The sequence below is a fragment of the Gossypium raimondii genome, chromosome 3 (genome assembly GCF_025698545.1).
Source record: "Gossypium raimondii isolate GPD5lz chromosome 3, ASM2569854v1, whole genome shotgun sequence".
Lineage (NCBI taxonomy): Eukaryota > Viridiplantae > Streptophyta > Magnoliopsida > Malvales > Malvaceae > Gossypium > Gossypium raimondii.
The window spans coordinates 62,119,488-62,138,078 of record NC_068567.1 but is presented as its reverse complement, the minus strand read 5'-3'; the positions used below and the strand labels follow the sequence as shown (position 1 = coordinate 62,138,078).

The 18,591-nt window shown below is 31.6% G+C and overlaps 3 protein-coding genes across 3 annotated transcripts; 1 reads left to right on the top strand and 2 right to left on the bottom strand.

Annotated features, from left to right (window-relative positions):
• The first annotated feature begins 2,153 nt into the window (after positions 1-2,153).
• On the top strand, positions 2,154-4,954 carry LOC105795409 (uncharacterized). Its single transcript, XM_012625018.2, has 4 exons — positions 2,154-2,314; positions 2,815-2,957; positions 3,636-3,925; positions 4,021-4,954. The coding sequence occupies exons 2-4, from the start codon at positions 2,825-2,827 to the stop codon at positions 4,771-4,773; spliced, it is 1,176 nt and encodes a 391-aa protein (XP_012480472.1). The 5' UTR covers positions 2,154-2,314; positions 2,815-2,824; the 3' UTR covers positions 4,774-4,954.
• A 3,786-nt stretch (positions 4,955-8,740) lies between these two features.
• Positions 8,741-10,100, bottom strand: LOC105795408 (probable aquaporin PIP2-8). The gene is made up of 3 exons (XM_012625017.2): positions 9,427-10,100; positions 9,195-9,335; positions 8,741-9,094 (listed from the first exon to the last, which is right to left on the bottom strand). The coding sequence occupies exons 1-3, from the start codon at positions 10,000-10,002 to the stop codon at positions 8,975-8,977; spliced, it is 837 nt and encodes a 278-aa protein (XP_012480471.1). The 5' UTR covers positions 10,003-10,100; the 3' UTR covers positions 8,741-8,974.
• Positions 10,101-12,856: 2,756 nt separating this feature from the next.
• LOC105795407 (E3 ubiquitin-protein ligase BOI) lies at positions 12,857-14,018 on the bottom strand. The gene is made up of 2 exons (XM_012625016.2): positions 13,660-14,018; positions 12,857-13,572 (listed from the first exon to the last, which is right to left on the bottom strand). The coding sequence occupies exons 1-2, from the start codon at positions 13,843-13,845 to the stop codon at positions 13,090-13,092; spliced, it is 669 nt and encodes a 222-aa protein (XP_012480470.1). The 5' UTR covers positions 13,846-14,018; the 3' UTR covers positions 12,857-13,089.
• Between the last annotated feature and the right edge of the window lie 4,573 nt (positions 14,019-18,591).

Here is an 18,591-nt window from a genome sequence, read left to right as displayed (position 1 = left end):
GGCTTCACAGTCAAACATCTTTGCGTCATTCATGACCCAATAATACTATTAAAAATAAAATGATTATTCTAAAACTTTTTGTTAATAGCCTTTTTTTTTTCCTTGAAGGTAAATGTGTTTTTGGAGTGTTTGTATTTGTATGTAAATTGATCATTATATATCAATATGAGATACATGTTACACGTCATGTGCTATTGTTTGGTTAGTTTATCAGCCACATCAATATTTAACAATACAAATGGTTGAAATTCTTAATAGAAAGGATCAATCTGGTCTTTGATCTAATATATAAAGATAATTTTACCTTTTTTTAAAAAGAAAAGATAAAATGTAATATGAAATCAATAACCCACCACTCCCTGTGTATGTTGTCGTCGGTGTGGAACGTGTGTGAAGGAAACAGGGATGGAAGCTTGTTATCAGAGGTTGACGACAGTGATTATCTTGCTAAGAATTGTTTTGCTTAAGTGGAGTTTGAAAACCAAAAAAAACAAAAAATGCCACCTGTGAGGGTTACTATGCCACATCAATATTCCGTTAAAAGAAAACAGAAATTTTAACGGAAGTGACTACTTTATAAAATTTTCTTAATCAGAGTGATTAAATCGAGAAAAAAATTTAGAGTGCTCAAAATAGGATAGACCATATTTTAAAGTGACCATGAGTGTAATTTTTTTTTATGGACTATTTTTTTTGTTGATAAAAAAATATTTAAAATAATTGCATTATTCTTTCTTGTTATTTATTATATTTATTAAATGGATTATATAATAAAAAAGTAATATTCCTCTATATGCCACAGCATGTTACGCCTTACTCAATAAGCAACAAAAGGCCACCTTTTGTTTAAAAAAACAAGCCACTATTTTTGACAATTTCTTAAACTAAATAAATAATTTTTATTTACCATAATATATAAATAAATAAAATTTTAAAAACAATAACATTATTTAAAAATAATATTATATAGTTGAACGACAAAATTTGACTGCTGTAGCTCATTATTACACATATAAATAAAAAAGTAAACAGTTTTAAAATAAAAAATAAAATAATGGAACACGTGTATTGTATTTAAGTAACTGTTTAAGTATACGGCGTAGGACTTAATTAGGGTTAACTGCACTAAACGTCCCTGAATTATTGTCAAGATTTTAAAACAATCCTTAAATTTCAAACCGTTGTTAGAATACCAATTTGGGTATGACATTGAGTATTTTTAAAACATGTAAAACTATAAGTACGTGTTTGCAATTCGAGTCATTTTGTCTTGTGTTTTAAATACGCTTTATTTCGTATTTGAGCTAGCATTTAACATCAAAGTTAATGACGAGATTGATGAATGGGCTTAATAGTGCAACATTGATATTTGAAGGATTCAATTTGGGATGAAAGCAACAATCAGTCCTTGTTTAAACTTGGTCCTTGAACTTTTTCTTTGTCCACATTAATCTCGCAACTCGACAAATTTTCCTTGTTTGACCCTTGAATTTGGATTCTATTAAGGTACAGTGATATGCAGGGGTGAAATGTAATTTTATCATTTTAATAGTATATATATTTATAATTTTTTTATCATTTTTAGGAGGGTTAAAATGTTATTTTATCTTTATTAATTTAACATTTTAAAAATTTTAAAAGTCCAAAATAAAAAATTTTCTATTTTAGGAAAGCCAGGCCCCTGCCACCCCTAGCTACGCCCAAAGTGACCTGATACTTTGATATTATATCTTATCATCACTCAAAAATTCAAAAAAAAAATCAAGTGATGATGTGATGTTATTTCATAGTACCACATCATCATAACTTAGAAGAATCGAAACTAAATTAGAAAAAAAAAACCAAAAAGAAATTCAGAGACCAAGATGTAAAAAAGTTTCAAGTTCAAGGACTAAATTCACTTTATCCCATTCAATTATACCGTTTCGAAGCTGAAGGATCAATTCAAAAGTTAAATCATAGTTTAAGGATGTTTATTGAATTAACCCATTTAATTCAAATACAATTACGATTACAATGGTTGTAAAAGGAATCTGCCATTCTCGAGTTAGATGGTGAATTACAAAACCCTGAAATTTCCAGATGTTAATGACGGTCAAACTTAGACAACACCGAAGACACAAAAAGTTTAGTTTTTTCTTTTTTGTCCTTTTATATATTTTTTTATTCAGTTTTCTGAAAATATGCCATTAGTCAAACTTCCAGAATAGAAAATTTAAAGAAAATCAACAATAAAATCCAGTTTGTGATAAACATTTTCCTTTGGATTCTCTTTCTGTGTCTCTCTATCTTTCATCCCATAGCTTTCTTTCTGGTATTCTTCCCCTTTTGATTTTCTTTTTCCATTTTTTTTTGTTTATTTACCACTGCATAGGCTCATCTGTGTTGGGTTTTCTTTGCATGGTTGTTTTTGTTCTTGGTTTATGTTTCTTTAGTTCGTTCATCCTCTGTTTGGACGGTGGGAAAGTGTGGGAAAACAGAAAGAAATTCATTATCTAATCTTTAGCTTTCTGGGTTCTTTTTTTTAGTTGAATTCTGGTTTTGAAAATTAAAAGAAAAAACAAAAGGAGTTTTGGGTCTAATTTTTTTTTATCATAATTGATTGATATCAATACATATTTTGGAAAAAGAAAATTGGGTTTTTTGGGATAAAGGATCAAACAGTTGGTGTGCATGTTAAAAGCTGTAATTAACAAGTGAAAAAAGATCATAGCGTAGCAAGGATCTTTTGTGCTTTTACTATTTCAATTGCATGTGAAATTTTTTTAGTGAATTTAGGTTTTTTTTAATTAATTTATTTGTGTCTATACAAAGGTAAAAGGCCATGGATGGGAATGGAAGAGTTCACCCAGATTGTCCTAATGCTGCAAATCCCTACCATGAATGTGGTGGACTCTGCTTAGAGAAGATTGCTGAAGGCAAAGGACCAAAGGCAAAAGAAACTAAAAAGTCATTAAGTAAATCAATCTCATCCTTCTTTATTTGCTCTATTTTTAGCTTTTTATGGAAGTTTGTTAAATGTTTGCTTTTTCCCCATTGAATCTGCGTCATGGCTGTTGTAAGTTGTTCAATTCTATTAGCCTTTTTAGGTGTGTAATGCTGTTATGACCCGACTTATGGTCCCGGCGTTTACTTACAGAGGGATGTTTTTAGTTTTGTTTTTGTTTCGTACTACAGCGGCCACTATTATTTTTATACTAATAGCAGCTAAACATATCGCGTATCCAAAGGGGCTCTTAAACTGTGGGGCATGGGCTGTTTCGTAAGTATATGAGTCGGAATTGTCGTTAAATTACTATGGAGGCTCGTAGGAGTCAGATTACATTTTGTTCATTCTACTAAAAAAATAGATTAATCCGACTATGTTAGATCAATGAGTAAATTAAAATTTTTTGTTAGAAATTTTATCTATTTGTACTATTAAGCTCGCCATATGAAGCTCTTAATGTTCTTATTGTCCTAGCACTTGGTTTCCCCTCGGTTGTATTTTCACTTTAGGTTGGCCGATAACGACACGTTCATAAAGCTACACTAGAAACCTAGAAAAGTTGTGCATAACGAAGTGAATGATAATTCCGGGTTTGAGTGCATGCATTGTTGCATCATGTTCCTTACTAAAGTTCTTATCATCGTAGGTTCAAAATTTCTTGATGCTTCCAGAAGCTTTGGCCGGAGAAAGAAGGGATCCGACTCTCTGCTGAGATCCCCTAAAGCACTCGAGACTACCCCTGCAATAGGTGCAGTTTATCCTGGTGGCCCTAGGTCACCTCGTTCTCATTTTTCTAGAAAGAAAATGGAAGCAGAAAACGGTGAGTCGTATTCATCTTCCGAACAGCACTCTGGCGAGATATATTCCCAAGATCAATCATTCGAGAAGGCGCCAATTGAGTACTCTCAGCCACTACATATGTCTGGGAAAATCACGGTATGTCCCTTTCTTACGTGAAAACTAGCGTGTCGACACACTTGCACATGATACCATTAATTATTCTCAGTTTTATATGCCATCTTCTCTTACAGCCTCCTGCCGATACACCGACCAAATTTACACAAACAGAGAAGGTAAAAGATTCCCCGAAGATAAGTTCCGATGCAAATATGAACGATGAGAAAGTAAATGCCATTAGCTCGGCTTTTAGTTTCTTAATCGGCCAAGATCACGAAGAGAGCGACGATGAGGCGGAAGAAGTCGAATCCGTTATCTCCGATTCATGTGTATCGGTCGGAAAATACCATGTCAAAGCAAGCATCTCCACGATCCTACAATCGATTTTCGAAAAATACGGAGACATAGCAGCTAATTGTCAACTAGAATCGGCTTCGATGCGTGCTTATTACTTAGAATGCTTGTGTGCCGTAATTCAAGAGCTACATTCCATCCCATTCAAGCAACTAACTAAAGCAAAAATAAAGGAAATGTTCGCCGTTCTCAAAGACGTAGAATCCGCTCACATCGACGTTGATTGGCTTCGTGCTTTACTCAACGAAATCTCAGAAGCTCTCGAGCTTGTTAATCAACGTCAAACTTTCGAAGCCAAGAAGACCAAGTACAATCAGTCTTTAGAGTCGGTAAGGAAAGAGCTAGAGTCGAAAATGGACGAACTAGCTCAAAAAGAAAAAGAAGCTGCGGATGCTCGAGAACAAGTGGCGGAAACCAAGGCTCGTTTAGACGAAATCGAGCACCAGTGTTCGGAATTGGACAAAACAATTTCGACCATAGCGTCGATTACGGATAAATTTCAGGGCAAATCTTTGGCTGATGAGATCTTGTAATGGTGTTTGCGAAGCAAGACATTACTTATGTGGATGTTTTATTTATTTTACCTTACCTTTGATGCTTGAAAAATAGTGTCATGAAAATTAGGTTTATATTGTAGAGCTAATTTGATAATAGGCTTAAATATTGTGAGGACATGTTTTATTTTGCATCTTATCCTATTATTATTTAAATGTATGTATCTACTCTATTATTTAATTTGGTTAAAATATGCTTTTAGTTAGTGTATTTTTATAGAATTTGAGATTTAATCCTTTGGCTCAAATTTTCTTACTTTTTCAATTTAAAATTTTTAATCTAATTATCATCAAGTTTTCGTCAAAATTTATTAACTTAATATGATTATTTTTCATTGTCACAAGTCTCAACTAGATCTGTTTATTGGTCGATCTATCTGTTTGGGAAAATATATTAGGCTCGAAAAGTAAGATTGAGCAAAAAATTAGGTTTATTAAAAATATGAGCTGAGCTCAAGCTTGAACCAAGGCTTGAATCTGGCCTTGCATGTTGTTTTTTAAAACTTGTAATGTTTTATATTATATTTATATTTATATATTATATAATTTATAACATATAAAAATTAAATGTATATAAATAATGTAAACATTAAAAAATGTTAAGATAACTATATGTAAAATTTTAACAAATAAAAAGATATAAAATTAATAAACATTATATTGAAATAATATAATTAGCTTTTTAAATTTTTTATGAAAATAATATGGGTGAGTCTAACTCTAAAATGAGTTTGTGTTAATTATTTGCAAATATGAGCGGATTTCGGTAAAATTTTAAACTTATATTTTGAGTCGGGTTAGGCTTTAGACTAGCGTAAAGTGTTTATATCATTCCTAAACCCGACTTATAAACTCCTCTAATCACAACACATAAAGAGAGCTTAACCAACGTGCCAAATTGATAAATTTTAATGTAAAATACTAACAAGGTTAATAATTAGAAATATATTTAAAAAAATTAAAATAATAATTAATTTTTAACTTTTTAAGTAAAAGGCCTAAATCTAATTTTTGTGAAAATATAGGGCTAACAACTTATTTTAACATTTTAATTTCATCCGCTTGCTTGAAATCAAATTAATTAAATAAATTCCAAAAAGTAAAAAGTAAATTAATAATTAAAATATAAAATATATTTACAAAATTTATATTTGATGTAATAATAGTTGATAATTTTATACATTCTCAATTAATTAGATGACGTGTTATTACTTATAAAGAACTCAAATTTAAATATTGAAAGTGAAGGGTGGCCATGAACCAAATTGAAAAGTCACAATTTAATATAAAGGTGAAATTATATTTTCACTCCTTAAAATTTATAATTTAAAAAAATAAAAATTAATGAGATAATTTATAAATGTTGAGGGCTCAAATTTTTTAGAATCAAAGATTAAATTGACATAATTTATAAATATTGAGAGTTAAAATTACTACAATGCCAATTTTAAAAGCACATTAGTAAGTTGTTGATAAAAAGAGAATTGAATATTTGGTGACCATTTTGTAATTTTTCATAGTTTGGTGATATAAAAGAAATTTATTAATAGTTAGATGATCATTTTATAATTTTTCATAAATAAATTTGAATAAAATAATTACTAATAATTTTAAAAGCACGTTAGCAAGTTGTTGATAAAAAAAGATAGAATTGGATATTAGGTGATCATCTTGTAACTTTTCATAGTTTGGTGATATAAAAAAAAATTTATTAATAGTTAAATAATTTTTTTTATAATTTTTTATAAATAAATTTAAATAAAATAATTATTAATAATTAGGTGGCTATTTATATAATTTACATGATTCATTTTAAACCACAAAGACTTCTCACCTCTCGTGACCCAACCATTGTGACCGTGGACCATACCCCAATGGTGGAATGGTCTGAGTTCACAGGTGCAGTCATCAGTGGCAATGAGCCTGAAAATTTTCCCAATATTCCATTTCAGCACAAAATGGTCACTTACCTTTCGTATAAACAGAGTCCATGAGCCTCCCTTTTCACATTATACCACCATCACCTGCCACTACTGGTTTTTGGGAATACGCAATTGTTTACTTTTTAATGGGTTAAATTATTATTTGGGACCTGAACTTGATAGTTTTTTTCATATTGGGGTTTGAATTTTTTATCTAAATTAAGTCCTAAACTTGACAACTTTTCTCACATTGGGGTATGAATTTTTTTTTAAGTTATGCCCTGAACTTGGAAAATATTCTCGTATTGAGACTAGAACTTTAGGGTTTTCAAGGACTAACTTGAACAAAAAAATTTCAAGTTTCAATGTGGAAATATTTGCCAAGTTTAGGGTTTAATTTGAACAAAAAAAGCTTAGGTCTCAATATGGGAACAATTGTCGGTTCAAGATCTAATTTAAACAAAAAAATTCAAACCCTAATATAAGAAAAAGTTGTCAAGTTCAAGCCTCAAATATGTGATTTAACCCTTTTTTTTTATATAGTAAAAGTACTCTTATTTTTTTGCTTTTTTACCCCACACCATGTGAAAACCATGACATCTGACCCCCTCCATTAATGCTCTCATGACCCTGGGTCTTTTTTTAATTACTGCTTTTGGTTTTGGTTAGTCACATTGGATGGACCCACTCATATGGTCTAAAAGTAAAAAGGAAACCATTGATGTTGGTTCCTTGGTGGAGCTTTCTTCTAGAGAGGTTTAGGATGAAAAATGGGGGGTCTTGGAAAGGGCAGGCTCGGTTACACCTTTGAAACACACCTCTGTACTTTGTGGGAAGGGGGGGCATCTATGATGTTTCTTCTTTACCATAAAGAGGAGCCAATAAGTTATAGCCATGTGTTTGTTGATACACGAAGAAGTGGTGTACTAAGATGGTTCACCTGATTGGACGAAAAGTCGAATGGTTGTCAAAAATAAGTGGAAGGAGAGTGGAGGAGTAATGGTGAGGGATTAGTTAGGTGGGAAGGTAACATATTTCTAGGTTACTTGTCTTCTGCGGATAGTGTTCTCTTATTTTGAAATGTCACAGGTTGTGATTGGGATATTGGTAGGCAAGTGACTCGTTATAATTGATTTAGATAAGGTAACATTACGATATATACAAGGACTCTTATAGATTAGAAGGTAATTAATAAGTGAACCTAGTTTAATACGGCAGATTGTAGGGATATATATTGATATTTAATATCTCAAGAGGAGATAGAGAAGATTAAATTGCAACTTCAGCTACGAGGATTACATGAAATTGTGATTCCATGTCATCTTCATCCCTTATCCCTTTCAGCTTTTTCCTCTTAAAAAAAATTCAAATCCAACTAAAATTGGAGTGGGATAAGGATGATGTGAAATACAGTTTCATATCATCATTTCTCGTGAAGATCTATAGATATATCCACTTGATTTTTTATTAGATTAATTTTATTTTTAAATATTTTGATTTATTTAGATTAAAGTTAATTTAGATTGAGGTTAATTTTGAATTTTGACCACAAATTTAAATCATTTTAGATTCAAATTGTTTTGGATTCAAATTATCAGAGTTTAAGGCTCGAGATTTTTAAATTGGATTATTACGGGTTCATTTCTTTTTGAGTTCTAGTAGGTTGGGATAAAGGTCATTTCGAGTCAATTATTTGGATTCATATCATTTTAAGTTCTAGTTAATTGATACACGGATCATTTCAAGTTCAAGTCGTTTTGAATTTAGGGTTCATATCATTTTAAGTTCGGATTAGACAAATTTAAGGATTTCGGAACTCTGTCAAGAAAAAAAAACTTTAGAAATGTGATCTGTCCAAAACAGACAAACCCATCAACACATCCATTACTATCCCGGATAAAAAATTTCTTGAAATCTTTTCCCTTAAATTTTAGTTTCTATTAAAGCTTTGTGTTAATTGTGTGCCCATTTATCATGTAGTAATTAATAATTTAGGAAGCCAATTTTACCTTAGGACAAACTGATAAGGAAATCTAATCCCAAAGATCATAAAAATTTCAACTACACAACACAACAGCAAAAAAAGGGTCAAAAGTGAACACACACAAAAACCACTATCACTCACGAACAATGACACACACACAAGACAACCTAAAAACAACAGTTTCAAATTACAAATTTAGCAAAATGATCCCAAGGAACAAATGGAGACAAAGCTATGTATATATATATATATATATATATATATATTCTCTTCTTTAGTTGGTGGGGTTACTGCGGAAGGACCCCAAAGCCTTGATAGCAGCAGCTCGAAGGATATACTGATGATATGCAGCTGCTGCAACAGCTCCAACAAATGGACCAACCCAGAAAATCCACTGTCCATCACAATTTCACCAATGGGTCAATTCACAAACCAAGTAAAAATGTGTCTCTCTCTGTGCATGTATATATATATATATATGTATATGAACTTACATGGTCATCCCAGGCTTTGCCATTGTTGTAAATAACAGCAGCACCAAAGCTCCTAGCAGGGTTAATACCAGTTCCGGTAATGGGGATAGTAGCCAAATGAACCATGAACACTGCAAACCCTATAGGAAGTGGAGCCAACACCTAAAACCCTCAAACAAAACAACAATGTAAAATGCATTAGCCTACATGAACAATAAAACGGATAAAAAAGAAGAAGCATAAAATTACTCACAGGGACATGGGAATCACGGGCATTTCTCTTAGGATCAGTAGCTGAAAACACAGTGTAAACAAGCACGAAAGTACCAATAATCTCAGCTCCCAAAGCGGTTCCCTTGTTATAGCCTGTAGCCACGGTGTTAGCACCACCGCCGAGGGTGGTGTATTCATGGTTCATAAAAGCTTTGACTAGCCCAACACCACATATAGCACCCAGGCATTGAGCTACCATGTAAGTAACAGCTCTTATTAGTGACACTTTACGGGCTAAAAACAACCCGAAAGTTACGGCCGGGTTAATGTGACCACCTGAGATACCGGCGGTGCAATAAACGAGGATAAAGATCATCCCACCGAAAGACCATGCAATGCCTAAAAGACCAACTCCATTGCACGCATCGTGTTGTTTCTTGTGGCCGATTACGGTGGCTATTGTGACGTAGAGAAAAAGGAGTGTGGCTATGAACTCGGCGATGAGAGCTCTGTAAAATGACCAGAGCTTGAGCTCGTTAATGTCCACCAGCTGTGCTGGTGGTGGGTCTACATAGTCCTTTCGGCTCTGCCCTTCTTCAGTCACTTCCTTGGACATTTTTTTTGGCACGTATGTGTAGCTAAATGCAGGGTTTAAAAGCTCAGTCCTTTATAAAAATGGTCTTCTCAAAGGGTAGGAGAAAATGGTGGATTTAAATTAGTAAGCGAAGGGTAGTTTTGGGCTGAACATTGGGTTCAGGGTAATGGATGTTTTTTAAAAAGCTAAAAAAATAAATAAATTATTAGTAATTTTATGTTTTGGTTATTTAACTTTAAAAATTTATAAAAATAGTCATTGAATTATTTGAAAATTTTTTATTTAAATCATTAGGATGTTACCTTTTTTTTTTTAAGTACGACTGGTAAACTCCAAGCGATGATTCGATGATCTGTATAGTAGATCGGTATCCATCGACGAGTAGAAAAACATATTGTAGATCTAAGTCGGTCTGACAGTCAATGTAGAAGATCAGAAAAGAAAATTGTTTGAATTTTGGTTCGTAGATTCGTGACGTTCAAACTTGTTTCATTAATAAAAATTGAACTATAGAAGAGAAAGGAAAAGAGAACTTTCGATTGGTTTAGGCAGTACAAACAGAGAAGGTCATGCTGCAATGATTTTAAGAGTCTAGTTACTTAAATGAAAATTTTTGAATGGTTCAGTGACCATTTTGTAACTTTTTGAAGTTGATCAAAACATAAACTTACTAATAGTTTAGTGACTTTGGGTGTAGTTTACCCTTTTAAAAAGAAAAAGTTTGAGTTGTTGGAGAGCTGAGGTGAAAAAGCTATGGCTTTGTTTCATAAAAGGATAAAGCAAAATTTAGTCCCTCAATTTAGTATTTTTTTCAATTTGGTTTGATTTTTTTTGATTAATCCCCAAACTTAGAAGTTTTTTTTAGGTTGGTCTTTGAACTTAGATTTCGTTAAAATGTAATGACATGACATTCTAAGAAAACTTAAAAAAACTATTTTTTAATAATTGTTTGTGTTTTTAAAATTTCCAAGTGATGATGTATCATAATATTAGAATGTGTCATTACATATTAATGAAATCCAAATTTAGGGACTAAAATGAAAAAGTTATTAAATTCTGGGAATGAATGTTGTTTTATCCTTTTATAAATAAAGAAAAAGGAGGTGTGGTGGAAAAGGGTTAGCTTGGCATCAAAAGGTTGTAGTACAGCAGACCATGCGAGCTAATCATCTCTTGGTAGGACTCAACCCATCAAGCGTTGGCCTGGCATCCAACCAAAGCAACTCCAATAAGATGTTAAAATAATTTGGCTCACACCATCGAGTATTAGGTACAGTGATAAAGCACATTGTATTAGTGAGAAAATTTAGGTTCGAACTTTGAAGATGATATAATTGAGAGAGACAGTCTCAAATCTCGAAAGAGAAAAAATTAAACTCCATGAACCATAAAACGGACATAAAGAATATCTCGATTAACCTGAATGTTACTAACTTTGAGCCCCAAAATGTTAACTATTCTGTTTTGGTTGTTAGTTCAATTGAATCCAAACAAACGTCCAAGCCTGCAAGGCCTTGAACCAAGTACTGCACGGGACCGCTTTCTTTCCCTTTTGGTTATACACCCTTTCAGGGCCTGACCACTTTGCTACTTCGGCTCCACCATCAATCGGCCATACTCGAACAGCAACTGCCGTTGTTGCAGCCTATGATGCCGGTCTGGTAATCTTCAATTAACTTCGCATCAAAGTTATCCGGACTCGAGCAACAAGGGTGGTACACTTACCATTGCTTGTTCCTGGGGCTATTGGCTATAGTGAACGGTCACGTTAGCATTCGTGCAACACTCGAAAACTCGGCAATCTAAATTGCAGCCGGACGCACTAACGATGGTGTTGCCGGCACTCGCGCTACAGCCTCGCTCGGCTGGTGCTATGTTTTTTGGATATAGTCTCCATTGATCTATAGGAGAATATTTTTTGCTTAAATTTTTTGATGCAAAGATTATATATCAATACAATTGCAACACATACATTACAAATTCTTGGGGTCAATGATATGTGCATTGAGAGATTAAAGAAATTTCCCTGCTCTTTCCATAAATTAATATTTATTAAAAATATTAATTTATTTGAAATATTTTATTGATTAAATTATGTTGGACTGATCAGGATTTTAAGGTGTAATTTAGTTCAGATCAAATCAAACTAAATGAATAATCAAATATCCCTAAACTGATCATAAGCACATTTTGGCTGACTTTGAATGGATTAAATTGATATTCGGGTTAATTCTTCAGGACGTCCCTAAACTATGGCTTGAATTTTAAAATGATCTCCAAACTATAAACATTCTAATCAAATCCTCAAAGTATCAGTATTGTATCAATTCAATCTTGTTAGCCTAATTGTTAGTTTAGAGAGTAATTTTGTTTTCAACATATTACATTCAATCTGAAAACGCAATAAGCACACACATCGCGCATGTTTATAACTTGATCCTAGTATTTTTAGTATATTGCACATCATTACGATATTGATCTTTTGATAACTCAATTAAAACATTTTGAAATTTAAAAACCAACTTTTAATTTGGACCATAACTTGAATTTTTTTATGCAAATAACCAATATGATCAATAAACTGCTCGATATTTGAATTTGTCTTCAATGTTCAATTTGGTACTTAAGTTTAGTTTTAATGTTCGATTTAGTACCCAGACCAAATGGTACCATATGACCCAATAAATATTTAACAAGTGTGCTCTAATAAAAAAATGGGTATTTAATCAAGATTAAAAAACACAAGTGCTCTTAATTGAGAAGAAAACTCAAATATCAAATTGAAAAAAAAAAGCTACCAATTTGAGTATTGAAGTCAAAATCAAGTACCAAATTAGGACAAAAAACAACTTAAGTACTAAATTGAACATTAAAATCAAACTTAAGTATAAATTTTATATTAACCCTAATAATAATTTTTTTTTCTTGTGAAATTTATGTTCAGTTAATTTTTTTCCCCACTTAAATACAAATTTCAATCTAAAAAACTAAAATTCAAAAAAATAAAATAAAAATTCTAATGCCTAGCATCAACATGGGTTACCTTTTGTCTTATATCATCATTGTTTTTCCTTTTCAATTTTCCTAGAAAATTTTCTGCTCAAGCATCTAAGAAACCAAAGCTTCAATACTAGCTTTCTTTACTGTTCTACAAACAGGGCAACAATCAAGAAAAGCTGCACAATCCTTACATGTACAAAGATGTCTGCAAGGAAGGAACAAAACGCAGGAATTTCGAGAATCACAACATTTACACACCATCATTGTCCTTTCAACGACACCAAATCCTCTGTTTTCCTCTGCTTCTTCACAACAAGACCCTGCATCATCGACACCATTGTCTAATTGCTGCTGTAATTGTTGGAGCATGTTGTTCAAAGAGACAACCATGGCTTCATTCTCTTGTGCCACTCTTTGCCATGTTTGGTTCTCCATTTCTAGCTTATTCATTAAAATTTGAAGCTCCATTGTTCTGTTTTTGGCCTTTGTGATCTCTTCTTCTAAAAAAGATGCCTTGGATTCAAGCTTTGTCACCATGGTTGAAACTTGTTGGTTTCTTTGTTCTTGTAATAATAATCTCAATCTCTCATCCTAAAACAAAATTGAAAAATTAAATCAAAACCCAATCATCAAAATTTATTAAAAGAAATGATTTTTGAAAAATATAAATCAAAATACCTGTGATTTGATGAACTCGTCAATCTCATGATTTTGAAGCTGTTCTTGAAATTGTAGCTGTGGTTTCCATTGAGGACCAAAATGAAATGAATTGAAACCACCATTACCATTGCCACCATTATAATCGTAGGAATTGCATAATGGGAAACCAATATTATCTGAATATAACTGAGCTTGTATGGCCATTTTTTGAACTTTCAAAAAATCAAAACCAAAAACAATCCCTCAAAAGGACCGAAATGAAAAACTAAATCAAAACCCTTTTTTTTTTAACTCAAATTTCTTTGCTTTTTAATATAGATTCAAATGGGTTTTCTTCCTTTGGATCAAAGAAACTAAAGACATAGGGAAAACAAAAAGGAAATGAAGGGTGGTGGTGTGTATTTATAAGGAAAAAAAAAAGGTGAGCTCATAGTTGTGAATTTATGTAGAAATATTATATATATAGGGTTAATATAAGTTTTAGTCCTTGAATTTGTCTATTAGGTTCATTTTGGTAATTATACTTTTTTGTTTCACTTTGGCATTCGAACTTTGCATCTTGGTCTATTTTGATTCCTAAATTTGGTAAATGTAAAAATTTGATGATGTAAGACTCCTAGTTGCCAAAGTTTAGATGCTAAAGTGGGGTTAAAACATGTCATAAGCACTTGCATTTTTATTTCTAGGAAATCAGTTTATCTAATTTTCAGATTTCGAAATTCAAATTTAACTGTTTGTTAAATTCATGTTTATTGCAACGCTATTTTTTTTAGTTAAATTGCTATCAAGTGAGGGTTTTTTTTTTAAATTTCAAAATGAAACACCAATAAATTTAATAAAAAAATTAACAGTGTTAATAATTTTGACTTAAAATTTGAAAAAAAAAGTAGGACTATATTCCTAGACTTAAAGTTTAGGGACTAAAGTTTAAACTTGTAAAGAGTATAGAGACTTATAGTATATTTTAACCCTAAAGTGAACCAAAAAGTACAAGTACCAAATGGACCTAATTGTAAAATTTAGGGTACTAAACATTATATCACCCCATATATATTTAACTGAAAAACAAGCCTATTTTATGCCTTAAAACTAATCATATAATTAAGCAACTACGTACACATGCAGATATTGTTACTAAACTATCGGGTCAGAGATTTCAGAGACATTTGTTTGTTTGTTTTTTTTTATTTTAATCCCAAAATTGAAAAGAAAAATTCAAAGTGGATTAATAATTAATATATTTAATTGTGTGAATTAATACAACTCTCTGAAATGGTCAATTAAATAATCATTCTAAATCTTAAGTTTTTATTACAATTAATTGAATTATCGAACCAACTCTCTTCGGCTAATGGTTGTTTATCTTTAGAATCCACCGGAATTTGAATCTTCGTGACAGCATCAATAGTAGGTTTTTATTTGAGTAGCCCCTTTTGAATGTAATGTGTGCATGTGTGGTGTGAGAATATCCCCTCCGTGAGCATGTCTGCAATTATGTCAATTTTAAAAGTTGATACAATTAGCTAGCGGCCAAAAAAAGATAAAATTGAATAGTTGGATGACCATTTTGTAACTTTTCATAGTTGAGTGACCAAAAAAAATTACTAATAATTGGATAACTACTAGAGTAGGTTGCCCAAGGAAAGAATCATTTTAGTCTTTGAAAATTCTAAATTGTAAGTTAATGTAATGGTAAATCTGTGCTTTGACCCAACCAAGATGATAAATTTTTAGTTTAATCCCTTTAAAATTTCTAAAATAATATGAATATACAAAGATCAAATTATACTTTAACTCTTTTTGTTGAAGGGGTTGGCTTCTTCGAGAGAAGTTTTCGAAGTACCGTCTGTCAGACAACTGGCAATGCCCCAACAATTGAAGATATTGTCCTCATGTCGGGAGGTTTTCTCCCAACCTCTATGAGGAGCCGTGTACGATTCATAGAGGAAGCATCTCGGTTGGTGAAGAATAATAACGATGTTACTTGAGCACGGGATGACTTGAGCCACCAAGTCTTGCAAATATGGTATCATTTGGGCTCAATTCATTGCTTGATGAACAACAATGCGAAGATTTCTCTTAAAAAAGTCGGTCATCCTCAACACTCTTAAATACTTAAAATAAACTTTCTTCTATGTCTTGTTTTTTAATTTTTTTAATAACATCGATATCAACTGGATTAAGATATCTTTCTAAATGGTATACCAGTGAGCTTTGACGTACAAGACAAATTGTCTCGAAAGAATTATTTGTACAAGGGAAAATCAATTAATAATATATTGTTCCAAAATCCACAACTCTTACTCCATAACATGATTTGTCAGTGTCTCTGGTACTCCACATGGATCAACAGTTTCAACACCTCATACTAATCCATGAAAATGACTTTGGTCAAATTTTATTATTAGTCCTCATATTATATGTAAATTATAGATTTAGTCCCTATAGGCCTATATTCTAATTTAATTAATTTTAGTGATTGTACTTTTCAAATTTTGAAAATTTAATCCTGACCACAAGATAACAGTTAAATCTACTAAATCAAAATTTTCTATTAGTCTTATAATATGCGTAAGTTGTAATTTTATTACATGTTCTCCCATTTGACCATTTTGGAACCCTATACTTTTCTTTTTTAATTTGAAATGTTAGTCATAGCTCAAACGATAGCCGTTAAATCAATTAACTAAAATGACTTGGTTTTTTTTTACGAGTATTATATGAAAATAACAAGTTAACATATCATTAAACATGTAATAGTATGTGTGCTGAAAATAAATTTAGAAATTAATGTTTAGTGGGGACTAAAATTTTAAAATCCAAAGAGTATAATGATTAAAAACAATGAAATTAGAGTACAATAAGTAAATCTACAAATTACTCATAGTATAGGGACTATAACAAAATTTGACCAAAAGATTTAGACACACCATTTTTCTAATTCAACAATGGATCCTAAATCACGGAAATTTTTCTGTCCAATGTCACTCGCCCAGGCAGAAAAGTCCATAAGCAATGGAAAACACAGCTGCCAAGGCATTGTCGATGTTGTTGTGGTTGTTTTTTTTTTTTTTTTTGGGTAAAATACATACTGTTATATTTACATACATGCTTATAAAATAAAAGAGTGAGAAATGATAATTTTTTTTAACAATTTCATTACAGGTTTTAATTATATCTGAACGTATAAATAGGAGGACAATACGTTTTAGCGCACTCGAACTCATATTTTCTTCATTGGTAACAGTGCTTATATCAATTAAGCTAAGACTTAATAGGCCGGAAATAGTAATCTTTATTTTGAAAGCAATGTTTCATTTGGATTCGAGAAGGAAGTTGACAGGAAACTTGTGGTGAGGTGAGACACCAATGGGGCATATGGAGTGAGGAGGAGGGTGGCCCCATAACTACGAATTCTAGTTTAGAGTTGAATAACTTGGATTGAGTTAATTTGGTATTTGAAATTTTGGGTTATTTTGAATAGGATTATAAAGGGTTGCGTATGAATATTTTAGATTTTAGGTTTCGATGGTTTCATGTTTATGTCGTTTTAGGATTTGGTTATTTTGGTTTGAAGCTAGTGTTTTTTTGATAGGGTCATTATAGATGCGGATCGTTTTGGGTTATGGTTGCTTTAGGTTTAGATAATTTTGAGATTACTTATTTGTGTCATTTTCTAATTCGGGTTATCTTCAATTCAAGCTGCTCCAAATTTAAATCATTTTGAATTCAGGTGTTTTTAGGCTTTAATCATTTGAGCTCGAGTTTTTAGAGTCTATTATTATGAGTTTGGATCATTCAAATAATTTCAAATTCAATCAAGAACTGATTTATTCATATGTTTTAATAAAATCGAATTATAGAATTAATAACTCCAATTGAGTCCCATGTGCTGCCCACCAACCGTCGGAGACCCATGAGCCCTATTCCTATCAGAATCACCACATTCATTGCCTGCCTGCCTGCCTGCAAGGCTATTTTGTATCCTTTGGTGCAAAGCATGTGAAATTGTGAAGACACCAATACCAACACATACACACACGATAAAAATAAAATAAATAGAAAACCCAAGTTCCCAGCTACCTGCCTACTTTACCTCATTGACCAGCTACTATTTTTTTTAAATAGACTTTTTTTTTTAGTGTTTGCAAAAAAAGGGTAAATTATACTTTTTAATTTTAGTGTTCAAATTCATACTTATATTTCTTTGTTGATTCTAATTATACCTGAATTTGACTTCCATTACGTATTTTGGTCCATTTTTGTAACTCCTTTAGAATCAGATAATATGGACCAATGATGTTTATGCACATGACACACATACCACGTCCTACCACATGTAACAATGGTGCCCAAATTTATTTTATTTTTATAACTATGTTAAAATTGAATGACATGGATTGACCAAGTTCAAACACATGATACACATAGCACGTCATCATCTGATGTACTTGCCATGTGTAATAACTTGTTCGATCCACCTCATTTCATTTTAATAGAATTATAAAACTGACCAAAATGTGTAATGGAAATCAAATTCAAGTACCAATATGAAAAATAGAAAAAATATAAGTACTAATTTGAAATTAAAATCAAATTCAAATACTAAAAAGTATATTTACATAAAATCCAAAGACTATATTTTCTATCTCGTACTTGGTGCCAAATGCAGCTTCCCGACTACTTCCCTTTGCTTTCGTTTTGCTTTTGGCTTGGCATTTTTTTTGGTAAATTAAATCCGAAGTTATTAAATTATTTATAAGTTTATATTTTGATAAAATATTTTTGATAAATTACACATGGTACATTGGATTGTTAGAATGTTGCGATATGATATTTTTTATTCATACCGGTTGCTCTAATAATTATTTGTACATTTTAGTCAAATTTTTTTGGTAAATTACACATGACACATTGAATTCTTAGAATCATTATCATATGACATTCTTT

What these genes read in the sequence shown, in the direction of transcription:
- LOC105795408 (XM_012625017.2), bottom strand. Translation starts at nt 10,002, where the DNA reads ATGTCCAAGGAAGTGACTGAAGAAGGGCAGAGCCGAAAGGACTATGTA. An exon ending in CCCGTGATTCCCATGTCCCT is followed by an intron (nt 9,336 to 9,426) that starts GTGAGTAATTTT and finishes TGAGGGTTTTAG; the next exon opens with GTGTTGGCTCCACTTCCTAT. An exon ending in GCAAAGCCTGGGATGACCAT is followed by an intron (nt 9,095 to 9,194) that starts GTAAGTTCATAT and finishes TGTGATGGACAG; the next exon opens with TGGATTTTCTGGGTTGGTCC.
- LOC105795409 (XM_012625018.2), top strand. Translation starts at nt 2,825, where the DNA reads ATGGATGGGAATGGAAGAGTTCACCCAGATTGTCCTAATGCTGCAAAT. An exon ending in AGAAACTAAAAAGTCATTAA is followed by an intron (nt 2,958 to 3,635) that starts GTAAATCAATCT and finishes TTATCATCGTAG; the next exon opens with GTTCAAAATTTCTTGATGCT. An exon ending in ATATGTCTGGGAAAATCACG is followed by an intron (nt 3,926 to 4,020) that starts GTATGTCCCTTT and finishes CTTCTCTTACAG; the next exon opens with CCTCCTGCCGATACACCGAC.
- LOC105795407 (XM_012625016.2), bottom strand. Translation starts at nt 13,845, where the DNA reads ATGGCCATACAAGCTCAGTTATATTCAGATAATATTGGTTTCCCATTA. An exon ending in ACGAGTTCATCAAATCACAG is followed by an intron (nt 13,573 to 13,659) that starts GTATTTTGATTT and finishes ATTTTGTTTTAG; the next exon opens with GATGAGAGATTGAGATTATT.